General features: G+C 44.9%; 1 protein-coding gene across 1 annotated transcript in view; it reads right to left on the bottom strand.

The window, feature by feature from the left end:
• Positions 1 to 12821, bottom strand: part of LOC101435679 (cilia- and flagella-associated protein 221-like) — a 35430-nt gene extending 22609 nt beyond the window's left edge. Inside the window, exons 1-6 of the mRNA XM_058301236.2 lie at positions 12720 to 12821; positions 7037 to 7117; positions 6263 to 6370; positions 6035 to 6169; positions 2550 to 2708; positions 851 to 942 (exon numbers count right to left, since the gene is read on the bottom strand). Of these exons, the coding sequence (XP_058157219.1) occupies positions 851 to 942; positions 2550 to 2708; positions 6035 to 6169; positions 6263 to 6370; positions 7037 to 7117; positions 12720 to 12821 (677 nt within the window). The remainder of the gene's footprint in view (positions 1 to 850; positions 943 to 2549; positions 2709 to 6034; positions 6170 to 6262; positions 6371 to 7036; positions 7118 to 12719) is intronic.
• Positions 12822 to 13092: the final 271 nt, after the last annotated feature.

The raw sequence follows: 13092 nt of genomic DNA, 5'->3' as shown, positions 1-13092 counted from the left end.
ACCAGAACTCCCAAACTTCGCAAAATATTCCCCAATCGGCTTCCAGACGTGTCCCCCTCCCTCACTGCACCCTGCAACAATCTCCCAACTGTGTCCCCTTATTGCCAAAAATCCATTCCGTTGCAGATCGCCAGCCGGACCTGTGGGGATGGGGCTCCAGGCGGAAGCGCTACCACCCCTGTCCGCAACCAAAAATTCCCCCACTTCACAACAAAACACCGTCTGTCTCCCCAAATCGATCTGCAAAGGAGTCCTGTCCCATCAACCCCTCACCAGCCTGCCCAGGACCCGCGAATTCCTCAGCACCGCAGAGCCTCCAAAAAAAGGAAAAAAAAACACCCTTGCCACAGCGGCTCCCCGAGCTGCAGCAGCGCCCGATACCGCGGCTCCACCCACCCAAGGAGGGAACTTTCCATGCCCAGCTGGGACCTCCGTTTATATATTATAGACTTATCCTCTCTGTTACCTTCCCACCAAATCGAAGTCAGACACCTTCCAACCAGCAAAAATCCCCGAAACAGTGCGGTCCCAAAGAGCCTTCAACGCTGCCCAGCCACCCCCTGCAGAGACACTACCAGGCAAGTTCACTCAGCCACCATCTTGCCCCAACTCCCATATATTTTTTCAAAATCAAAAAAAAAAATTGCCAAATAGTCACCTGTGACATTCCTTTTTTTAAAAGTGTACCTCAATTAACAAATTTGAAATATGAAAATTGGTGGATACATCATCAGAGTTCTCAGAGAAGTAATCTTCTCTCATGCCTTAAAAATACAATTTGACATAGCATCAACATTTAACCTTTCAGGATCACAGCCTCTGTGATACAAACAGATGAGCTTCGGCTTACCTCTGGCTCACCTCTGCCTTAGAGGTGTTGGGCAAGGATGGGAGAACTAGGGACTGGAATCTTTTCCAGTGCATTGTTCCAGGAATAATGTCCTATAATGAAAACCAGCAAAGGGAAACGGATTTGGCCCAGTGGTTAGGGTGTCCGTCTACCACATGGGAGGTCCGCGGTTCAAACCCCGGGCCTCCTTGACCCATGTGGAGCTGACCCACGTGCAGTGCCGATGCGCATAAGAAGTGCCCTGCCACGTAGAGGTGTTCCCGCATAGGGGAGGCCCACAAGCAAGGAATGCGCCTGTAAGGAGAGCCACCCAGCGGGAAAGAAAGTACAGCCTGCCCAGGAATGGCGCCGCCCACACTTCCCGTGCCACTGATGACAACAGAAGCGGACAAAGAAACAAGAAGCAGCAAATAGACGCAGAGAACAGACAACCGGGAGAGGGGGGGGAATTAAATAAATAAATAAATCTTAAAAAAAAAAAAAACCAGCAAAGGACATCAAGTATAAACCCAGTGTGTGGTGAGATAAAGTCTAGGAAAAACTTCCCTTGCCTTCAGGGCCACTGTTTTTCAGTCTGGAAAGTTTAGCTCCAAAATGTTTTATTCCATTAAGCTTAATTTTTCTGACGCTAAGAGACAACTGCACTAGCAAAGAGCATTAAACAGGACAACACGGAAATAAAGTAGGGACAAAGGAGACCTGTTTTCTCCTTTCTTCACACAGTAGGAACAGTATATCCACTCAAGGGGGGATGGATTTGGCCTTTGTGGTCTGTTTTAATGATTGCAAATGCAAGGCTAGTGCAATATTCCAGACAATGGGTAGCTCATCAAAAGGCACTCCGAGCAAGCGGAGAGGCGGGTGAGTACATGAAGCATGTGTGCAGATGAAGGAGGGCACGGGTGGGGACCACCAGATCGGGGGCGTGTAGGATGTGTGCTGGGGGGTAAAGGGGGGCAGGTCACAGAGGGCCTTATGGGCAAAGTGCACGAACCTGGAGCTGGCTCCTGTGGGCAGCAGGGAGCCACCAAGGGCCTCTGAGTTAGAAAGCAGTGCAGCTAAGGGAGACTTCTGGGGATGGTGACTGTGGCAGTGGTGGGCAATGGGACAGAACAGAGAGGATGGATCCACATGCTCTTGAAGAGGCAGACTGTGGGGACTCGTTTAGATGAGTGAATGAGGGAGAAAGTGGTCAGGGTGACCCGGGAAATTGCCCAAGTGCAGTAATGAACTGAACTTGGGAATTATTGAGTCTGAGTGGCCTGAGTGCACCCACACAAGGGGTGTCCTGGATGGTGGGTTTTCAGGACAGCCCAGTCTCCTGGAGGGAGAAGGACATCTTTGGTGCCACCTCTTACTGTGCACCTGTCACAACATCTGCCCATGCGTTCTTCCCACCTTGGAACCCTCTTTACATGGCTGAAATGGGAATGCAGTGAGCCTCAGGAGTAGCCTTCAAGAGGAAAAGTGAGAGAGAATGTTGGGGAAAGGGCAACATGCAGCCCAAGAGGCGGCTATGGGTGGGCAGGAGGTGACAGGGCTGGCAGAGTGAGAGTGAACGGAAACCATCGAGGCTGTTGCTCTCGGTCGAGGCTGCAAGCCTTCTTTTCCTTAACCTGAGTGGGGGCCCATTGCCCTCGGGCCTGCACCTCCCTGCAGCCCAGGGCCAGCTCGGCTGGCAGCCCGGTGATGGCTTTACTGTGTGATGGAGAAAGTGCTTTTGGGTGACAGGAATGGTGGCGCTGACGTGGGAATCTTTGGTAAACTTGCCCTTGGGGTGAGGGCACAGATGATAACCTATCACAGTTTCTGTGTAGGTGAGAGGGTGCATCACAGCCAATAAGCCCGGGCTGGGATTCTATAGAAGAGAGAGAAAGAGAAAGGAAGATTCCTTTTTGTTTATCAGTCTCAGCACTGGGCCAGGACAGTCGCCAACCAGTGCCTCTGACTCCCACCAGCACCAACACTTCAACTCCAGATCATCTCGTCGGGGGTAGATAAGCGGGACAGCAGAGGTGTCTTCAAATTGGCAGGGCTTTTAAATGTCACAGTCGTTCATCCAGGCCACTTTTTGGGTTTAAGAGCTTCATTTCATCCCACGTAGATTTACTGAGTCACTTGGAAACAAGTAAAACTGAAATGTCAGCCTACAATGGCTTAAGTATTTCTTTCCAAATTTGATAAATTAGTGGAAATGTGGAATAAGCCAACTGACTGAAAAGCAAATAAGCTCCTGGTTTTGAAAACAAAAAGAGCCTCCTTTGTCATTTAATGACTTTCAAGAGCAGAAAAAGGAGAGAATGACATTTGACCTATCATATCAGGAAATGCCAACACTTAACATTGGGTAATGTTTTTAATCTGGGAAGGCTCCATTTGGATGTAGGGTCAGGTCCTTCAGGAGGTCTGCACCAGGTTTTTTGTTGGTGTTATTTTTTACTCCTGAATTATGGGGTTTTCTACCCTGGCCGGTGGGAACGGGAACTCTCTTTGCCCTGTGTGACTTTCCAGTTTGCTTCCTTGAGTCCTTTGGGGTTATTCTTTCCTGGCTTTGAGCAGTTTCCTGACACACATGTGCTGATCAGTATTCAGGTGCTGATTTGAGAGAGACCCAACACAAGCTCCAGAACTTTCTCTCTGCACCTCTCTCCTCCCTCGTATCCTGTCCCATGACCTCTCAGACTCTTGGACCCCTCATTCCTTCTCATCAACTTAGGAAGACTCCTGGGCTTGGTGTGGGTTCCCCGACTTTTCCTGCAGCTTAGATGCTCTCTCCAGGTAACCGGCAAGGTTTACCTCTGTCACTTAACATCTCTCAGGGACCACTGTCCTTTGTTAGTTGATGCCCAATGTATGTTTTCCTAAGTTTGTCTGTTTCTCAGTTGATTCAGGCAGGATGGGAAATTCAGACCTTGTTACTTCATTTTGACCAGAGTGGAAGTCAGTTATTATTTCTTGAATGCCATGTCTTCCTTCTTTCTTCATTTACACTGTTATTTTGATGGAGTATATGCCCAAGCAACTTCCTAAGACAGAAACCTGCCTTCCTGTCAAGAGGCTCTGGGCTTAGAGATTTTTTGAAAAATGCAAGTGGGGCAAGAATGAGAACTATGGAACCTCTGCCAGTTTGCCCAACACTTTTAGAAGAAATAGGTAAATACATCTCTACATCCTGGGGACTTCCAACGATCTGAAACCAATGACTACATTTTTGCATGTGAAATTATTGGGACAAATTTTATGGTTCACCAGCAATCTCTTAATGGAGAAAACAGCATAAGAGTGGAATGTAAAATAGGAACAAAAATGCATCGACTCAGGGAAAATTTCATAGGTGAAACTTTATCTAGAAACTATAGCTCTACAAGCAAATCCTGTGATTTTTTTCTCTTCCAAACACAGGCAGAGCTGATAGACCCAAAAATTCCATGGGAACTAAATGGGCATGCGATCTAGCCACCATCCCTGATAATGCTCCCCAGAGCAGAGGGCCTCAGATTCCCTCGTCCTCTGCTCGTGTCCACTAGCAAAAAGTAGGGAATGATACGAACACAGGCTTTCATAGAAAGGAGCCACAGAGGAGGCTGTCCCTGAGCACGGCCGTGCTTGGATTCCCACCCTGTACATGGAATCTGTGCCCAAGTATTTGTGGAATTAAAGGATAAATAAATTCTGATACTTTCCACAAAGTATGAGCCTGACTAGGGAAAATTCTCTTGACCTCTCGAGGCTGGAAGTTTCCCGCTGTTAGAATGGGAGTGGAGTGGAGTGGGTGGATTTGGAGAGACCAGAAGTGGAAGAGTGGTTTTGTAGCCTGCCGTGGGGTACCCCAGGGTTGTGCATGGACACCCCTCTGTGGATGCCCCGAGGGCAGAGAGGGTGTGGGCTGAGCCCCTGACCCCATCACAATCTGAGCAGTCAGAGCCTCCTCCATTTTACCTGTTGGCTTTCCAGGTCAGATTCTATTTGATGAAAGGCGCCTGCCACTAAATGAAGGGTGTAAACCTTGAGGCAAATGCCCTGTGAGGTGAGTTCCAGCTCTAAGATTCTCCATGTCTCCGTGGAACACTTCCCTCACCCAACAAGACTCTGAGGAGTGCATCCCATGATGGCCAAAGTGCTAACATCGCAGCTCGCAGAGGAAAGCAACCTCGATTTCAGAGCAGGGGCGAGGTAAGGAATCCGGGCTCTCAGGTGGGTTTTGGTTCCTCCTCTTACACCAAGTAGCTGAGCAATCTTAGTTATGACCATCAGTAGCTCTGCCCATATGAGAGGCAGAGCTTATATGGAAGAGAGGGAAGACTCCTAAGTAGTGTCTCAAGTACTTCTTAATTCCATGTGTGCACGTGTGTAAGTGAATGGGCAAGAGTGTGTGTGTGTGCATTAATCTTTAAGAAAAGAGAACATAATTTGGGTGATGACTGTGGATTTTCACTGATGGTCACATTATTACATAGAACCTCGTCAGATTCCCTGTCTGGATCTGATTCCATCAGGATTGGGGTAGACAGATATGGAAGAATAGAAGAGGGAACCCTGTGAGGGTAGACAGGTGTAAGTGAAGAGGGCGCACAGTGTGGCTGGGACACATGCAGCAGGGGGCCACGGGGTTGGGGTGTTATTACTGGCCTCCCATGATCAGGAGGTTGGGCTTCATTTGGTAGAAAACAGGGAGCCGGTGAAGAATGTTGAGCAGTGTAGTGGCCTAAGCAGAGTGTGCTTCAGGGCAGTTAATCAAGTGAGGTTATAGAAAACCCAAACACAAAACTGGGAGGAAGAGATACACGCGTGGAAGGAACACAGACCTCTGCCCAAGGACAGAAAAAGGAATAGGCAAATCACTGTAGTGACACTAACTCTGGGTGACAGGGCTTGGGATGATTTTGCTTTCTTTTTCTTTCTCTTTCTTTCCTCTTCTTCTTCATGTATAATACCATGAATGTATGTACAGCTAATGATAAAAGATCATGAAAACAAATGCTACAATTCTTGAAAGAGAGAAATGCAGATATTCTCCAAACAATAAACACAGACATGCAGTTTCCAAGATGAGATATCATTTAACATTTGAAATTCCAAGAGAAAAATGTATTCCCTATTAATGCTTCAGTTTTCTTATAAAGTCACTCACTGTTGAAATAATGGAACAGAGAACAAAAGACTGTCACTTAAAAGAACTGTCACAAAAATATAAAGCTGATCATAGTCTAGGGACTTGGCCAAGGCCTCAGGTGGCTTCATGTTCAAGATCGAGGTCTTTCCAGAGAGCTGAAGTGTGGCATCCTGCTTTGGAAGGGTGATGATGGTGGTGGCTTCATCCTTCACAAGGACTAAGAGGAGGCAGTTTGACTCTAGGCCACAACAGGGTGGGGTAGGGAGTCTGGGGCAATTCTGGGAGATGGGACATGTTACCTCAGCTCCTTGCTTCAGGGCTTGAGCAAGCTTTTGAGGTTTGTAACTTGTCGATGACTTCTGGATAGAGAATGGCTGATACCCTTTGATTTGGTACACTTGAGGGACCTGAAAATGAAAGAAGACAACTGAGTGGATATCCTTCAAAATCTGTTACCCTTCTCGAGCACTACCACACATGCTGGGTTACTTCAAGAGGTAGGTGGGATCTATTTCTAAATGACAGCATTTCTGAGCCACCCGATGTTAAAAGTAAAACATGCATCACAATGTAACCGGAGATTGTGGTGACTGCTAATTAGGACCAGCACCAGATAGATGTCAGTCCAGAGCCTTCTTCTGTGTCCCACCACACATAAAGATTCATACTTCCTCTCCCATACCAGATGGCTTAACTGCAGAGAGACACCCAACACTGGCTGGTCAATTTAAACATTTTCCAAAAAAGAAGTGGTCATATACCTCAAGAGAGGTCAATTAACTCTTATTCACTTCATCTTGCCTTTTTTCCTCAAGTTTCTAATAAATGCAGTTTGGAGAGCTTCATGTGTGTACAATCTGTGATTTTCATAGTTAAGACACTGCTCTGTGTGAGCCACATTCAGCAAAAAGGATCTGTTACACCTCACACATACAATAAAATAACAGCAGAAAAACATACATAGTATGCTACCCAGTAACACCAAAATGATAAAATAATACAATTCAAATTTTAAAATATTTTGTTGACTTCATAAGAAACACAATCAACGAATGCCATGTGACAGGTCTGACCTGCAAATTCAGGAAGGAATAACACTGCTTAATCTGAACTTCTGAAGACCTAATTGGGACCACCCCAAGACCATCAGTTGCCTAAAATGTGAAAAGTTTTAAAATTGGCACATAATCCACAGAGGAAAATCTTCTATTTCCACTACATTTTGAAAGAGGAAATTGACAGTTCTCAAGGAACACTGTTCCCGACCCCAGTTGCTACTCTACGTACGGGGTGCTGAGGCAGCTCTAGTTATGCCTCTCAGGACTGAGGAGGGCCACATTCCCACTGAGCTGGAGGAACACAAACACCAGCGGTAACCTTGAAACCGGGTCCAAACAACAACTCAAAATGCACCAAGAAACACCAGCCCAGGAATTATAATGGAGGAAACCTAGTTTTCTCTGATTTCCTACCATAGGAAAGTAGTTATTTATAGCACTAAATAATCTGAGATTGATTTTTGCCCTGGTTTTTATACCAATTGGATGAGATATCTTATTAATTTACTAGAGACTAGGTGAAATTCTACTTCTGCTGAAAGAACATACAACTGGAATGGCACTCTGAAGTGTTGCAAGGCCCTGGCTTTGTCTCTGAAGTGACGCTAGCGTGGGATGGAATACAGACAATACTGTATACCTGTAGTCCAGGAGGATAGCACGGTTTAAAGTCTGCTGTGCAGGAGTAAAGGAGTGGATTTTTTAGGAAAGTAAGCATTCACCAAGTCAGGTAAAAAAACACTGTACAAGGTTCATTTTTCTTTGTTTGGGATAGCCTCATAAAGAAAACTTGAAGAATTTGTGATTCTAACTTATGTCCTTACTAGGAGCTGTGGGGGCAGTTATAATACATAATAGCTAACATATATTGAGCATTTACTATATGCCAGGAAATGTGTGAAGAGTTATATTAGCTCATTCAATTCTATCAACAGCTGATAAAATTTAAGGTCTCATTTCATAGATGAGGAAATTGAGGCTCCAAAGATTTAAGGAATAGGTGCTTGGTGGTACCAGGACTGAAACCCAAGCCTGTAGCCCAAAACACACACTCTGCCTTTTAAGGAATTGGCACTGCAGGCCTGGCCATCTCTGAGGCCTTTTCTATTCTTTCTCAAAGAGGAAAACTCCAGCAACCAACCGTTTTCACCTTTTTTTCATTTCCTGCGGCTGGGGTTTGTTTAACCCCGACGCTGACGGGGGGGGGGTTTGGAGGAGTCAGGCTAGACTGCAGCGGCATCTGAGGCTGTGGCAGACAGCCTCAGAGGGGCTCTCAGGTGTGGAGGACGCATGGCAAGGGGAGGAAGAAAGCCGCGGAGACCAGGTCTGTGCGCAAGTCTGGTTTATTGCGGAAGGGGACACAGCTTTATAGGGTTAGGGACTGCGTGGAGGGATTTGATAGGTGCGGGCGGGTACTGCTTCCTCATAGGTGATTGTAAGCGGTTGCTAGGCAGAGGGCTGCCTGAGAGGTTTGGAATAGGGGAGGGGAAAGGGGGAGTGAGAGCTGGCCGGATGTTGGGCTAGGCAGGAGATAAAAAGGGGGAGGGCAGCGCCGGCCAGCCGTTAGCAGCAAAGGCCTAGTCAGGCGTGGTCACCTTATCTAGGCCCAGTGGGCAGAGGCGGTATCACTTCTTGCTGCACCGTTTGCTACTGTGGCAAGCCGGGCGCCCTTCCTCCCACAATTTCCCAAAAGAGTCACATGCAGATGTGTGTTTAAGCCTTTGTTCCTCAGGTTGTGTATAGCTGTGGAATCTATCAGCAGTTTGATTGGAAACCAGCCTGGAAGAATACTAGTTGGCTCTACTCTCAAATCACTGCAGAGATATGGAGAGATATGGAGATGATGACTCTGTTGTAATTCACTGCTGGCCCAGGATGTTTTCCTGATTAAAAGCCAATTGTGGTTGGCGTTGGGGAGGAGGGAATCTTAATATTCAAATCTATCCTTCTGTCTGAATTGCTATCCTGAAAAATTTCATATGAAACTGCAAATTTTGTAGGTCAAAAGTGGTTAACTAGCAGTAAGTTCATATGGTCCAAAGGAGTATTTCTAGAATTTTCACTGGTATTCCTCTTCAAAAGGGGAATAATGATTATATATCACAGTCTTCTGGATTTATGGTTTCATGTTTGTAAAAATGACAATGCTCATTTTTTCAATCAAGGAATAAGAAAGTAATAAAAGAAGGTAAACATTCATTCAAAATTCTAGCATTTGGATTTGATAAACATGATTTCAGATCTCTTCTCCCTATATACAGGCATAAAGATGAAAGCAACTTTTGGAAATGGGGTCCAAATATATGTGATTCTAAAATTAGAGCAAACATTAAAGGAAACTTTTAAGTTTAACAGAAAAGGAAACTGAGGTGAAACTGAAAAGAACATGCCAATTAATTTCTAGAATGCCCCTCTCCCCATATCACCTTTACGAATCCTTGTTTCAGGAAGATAGAATTACCTGAAAAATTTTTGAGCATAGGAAGATTCCCTTCCTCCTCCAAACTCCTCCTCTGTTTCCTGGGTCAATTCTTCTATTGATGTTTTTATCTGCTGATGCCCTTTCTCTTTTCCTCTTCTTTCTCCTCCATTCCCATTTCTCTCACACTCTGCCCCAGTATCTAAGCAAAATCCTCTACCGACCCCTGGTTATCATTCATCTTTGAATGAAGACAGTTCCATGGAGATCATTAGCTTCAGATTAGAGTGGGGAGGAATAAAGCAGGGTACTGCAGTTTGGATTTATCTCTTAAATTTGCAATGCCTTCCATAGTGGATATAAGCCTCCCTCTTGGTTTTCAGGGGTCCAGAAGGAAGGTATCACTCTCAGAGGCACTCTGTAAATCACTGGCTTTCTTTTCGGTGATCTGATGAGTGCTGCTTTCCTTCCTTCCTTCACTATCTTCACTTTTCACTATCTTCACTTTTATCCATTTTCCTTGGTGAGGAGGGTAGACCACAGATTATGACTGGCATACTGCCTTGACCTCCCCTGCCATTTTGCAATCTCCAACAGCAGTCCCTCCTCCTTCCATGCATGACCTGTGACCTGCATGTAACTACCATCAAAGACTCCCTGGGCAGGCCTTTTAGGGATGTGATACCAGAAAAAATGGCATCCTGCCCTAAGCCTTAAGAAGGATGGACAGGCTCATAGCTTCTTGGGGGTTTTGACTCAAATTTTACAATGTGGGCTGGAAATTCAGCATAATGTATGGTTTGAAACTAGTTTCTTGTTTCGTTGAAAATGGAGCTTTCAACTCCATTTTCCATTCCAGTTTTCAAGGAATGGCAGTGCAGTGAAAATGCCTTTAGTCCATTATGCCTATGACTTCAATCTTAATAAACCTGGAGGACTTTGTTTGATTCTTCCATAAAGCTATCTATGAGACTGGGTACCTACATTCTAGGGTCATACTTGAGAAAGGAAGTTATACTACTTTTCTTTTTCTTTTTCCTTCATGAAATAGATTTTATTTTTTTAATTGATTTTGTAAAAATATTACATTAAAAAAATATATGAGGTCCCATTCAACCCCACCTCCCCCATCCTACCCCTCCCCCCCAGCAACACTCATTCCCATCATCTTAACACATCCATTGCATTTGGTAAGTACATCTCTGGGCATCTCTGCACCTCATGGTCAATGGTCCACATCATGGCCCATACTCTCCCCCATTCCATCCAGTGGGCCCTGGGAGGATTTACAGTGATCAGTGATTGCCCCTGAAGCACCCTCCAGGGCAGCTCCAAATCCCAAAGATGCCTCCACATCTCGTCTCTTCCTGCCATTCCCCATACCCATCAGCCACCATGTCCACTTTTCCCACTCCAATGCCACCTTTTCTCTGTGGATCTTGGATTGGTATGCCACATGTCATATCCAAGTTGGAATTGTACTTGTTTGCATTAGTGTTTCATCTCCTCAGGAGTGATGAATTCCTTGAGGGAAGATTCTGTATGTGATTTACCTTTTCTATTTTCTACTGCAGCACCACTTAGAATCCCCTCCAGGCTTGAGGGACTATGTCTCCAAGCTGCCAGGAGTCCTCCTGAGACAAACAGCTCTAGGGGTCAACGCTTTTCAGGCATTGCCTTCGTTGAAGGTCAAGAGGAAAGGGTATACATACATGGGCCTCTACCTACTTCAGCTGCAGAGCTCATCATGGTTCAGCCAATGTGTGGATTGAAGCCTCTCTCCCTGCCAGTCCTTCTGTCCCTGCCCCCTCACAGGTGCTACTCCTAAAAGCACCCTAATATGCATTCTGTGTGCTAATTTCTGTCTCAGACACCCACAGAACCTAGGACAGTGCCTGACATATTATGTGCACGCAAGAAATACCATATTTCATCTATACTAAGACACTGTCACTAAATTAGTATGAGGCCATGCTAATAGGCAATTCTGTATGAAATATTTCCCAATTACATAGACAATAAATGTAAGAAGAAAGTGGATCCTAGGAAGCATGAAATACAGAATTTATCAGAATCAATAATTCTTTTTAGAAAAGAAAACTGAACATTCCATTTTTCATCAGCCCTGACCAGCAGAGAAGTCTTTGTAGAACTCAAGAACCAAAGGAAATGTATAAGGTCTGAATTATTCAAAAGTACTCAGATGGGTTCCAAAAGAACATGTGGAAATTGCTTTTCATCTGTACCCCATTAATTATTGAGTATTAGGCATTTATTCTTGCTTGAAAACCACAAATATATTATTTCATATGAGATAAATAGTCTGATATTTTAAATCATTTAATTATTTAAGTGAAAAAACACATGGATTCTGAAAGTTGATCTTGTAATTCTTGAGGACATTAATCTGCAATGCTTAGCAAGTATTTTGGAATGTGAATGGCACGTTTATTCTCTGAAATTAAAAATCATTTTGCATATACTCTTCGATATTGATTTAATCACACTTTTTATTATTTACTTGGAGAATGTGGGCAACATTTAATTACTGGCTATGTGACCCTGTGCCTCAGTTTCCTCATCTGTAAAATGATAAGCCAGTCTCAAAGATTTGCCGCAGATCAAATGAGTGGATACCACTAAAACTCTTTAGATACTGCCTGACACTCAGTAAATGCATTGTAAAGGTTAGCTATTATTTTTATTATAATGCATCATTATGCCCATAACAAAAAGAACTGTCACACCTCCTCCTCACCACTTTGAGAGAGAAAGAGAGAGAACTACTTATAGGGAGAGAATTGTGAGTCTGATGGTTTAGATTCTGGGGACACATTTCCTAATTACTAGCTTGGGTGACAAATCTGGGGGCTGCCCTTCTCTGGCATACCCATTACCCCATGCAGCAGAAGGGCTCTGATGAGCAAAGCCTGTCTCCTGGAGCCAGGCCTGGCTCTCTTGGTTTCTCTCTCTGCCCTTCTGCTCTCACACCAGTTCTTGGGTCTGGGTTCTTGGAAGGGGCTCTAGTGCTCTGAGCCAGATTCCAGGCTGGGCAAGACCCAGCCCAGTTTACCAGGATGCTCTGCAAAGGTTTATCAGATGCAAGGCAGATGCAAAGAGATGATCCCTCGTTTCCCACTGGGCCCAGTTCCCTGGGCACAGATCTCCTTGGAACCTTCCTGGAGGAGGTTAGGGGCTGGGAATGGGCTAGGGTTTGCCTTGGCTGCCCAACTACATCGGGCCTCATCTGCTTCCATGCCTCAGGCTAACAGCACCCACCAACTCATTGGAGCCTTGTGGAGGACTGTAGAATGGGAAGGCAAAGGGCAGCACAATGCTGGGTGATACAGAGAACCCGATAGAGTTATCATCTTGACTCATCCCAGGCAAAAGAGGTATTTGGAGGGAGTTTCACCTATGGGTGGGGAGAAAACAGTACTTTTAGGGCTTCTTAAAGTATTTTATGGGAAACTACCATGTTCAGTTTAATATTTTGACAGCTTCTTGGATATTTGTCACACACCATTTCAAAAGTAAGATGTCTATATAGTTTCCCTCATTTTTTATCCCTTTTTTCCCTAATCTCAACTGCTTCACAAGTTTTAAAGAAAAAATTTGGTTTAAAATATTTTTTCCCATAAATTATAATTCC

This window comes from Dasypus novemcinctus, chromosome 7, assembly GCF_030445035.2.
Source record: "Dasypus novemcinctus isolate mDasNov1 chromosome 7, mDasNov1.1.hap2, whole genome shotgun sequence".
Taxonomy (NCBI): Eukaryota; Metazoa; Chordata; class Mammalia; order Cingulata; family Dasypodidae; genus Dasypus; species Dasypus novemcinctus.
Note: the sequence above shows the minus strand (reverse complement) of the source record. Positions and strands in the feature narration are given on the sequence as shown.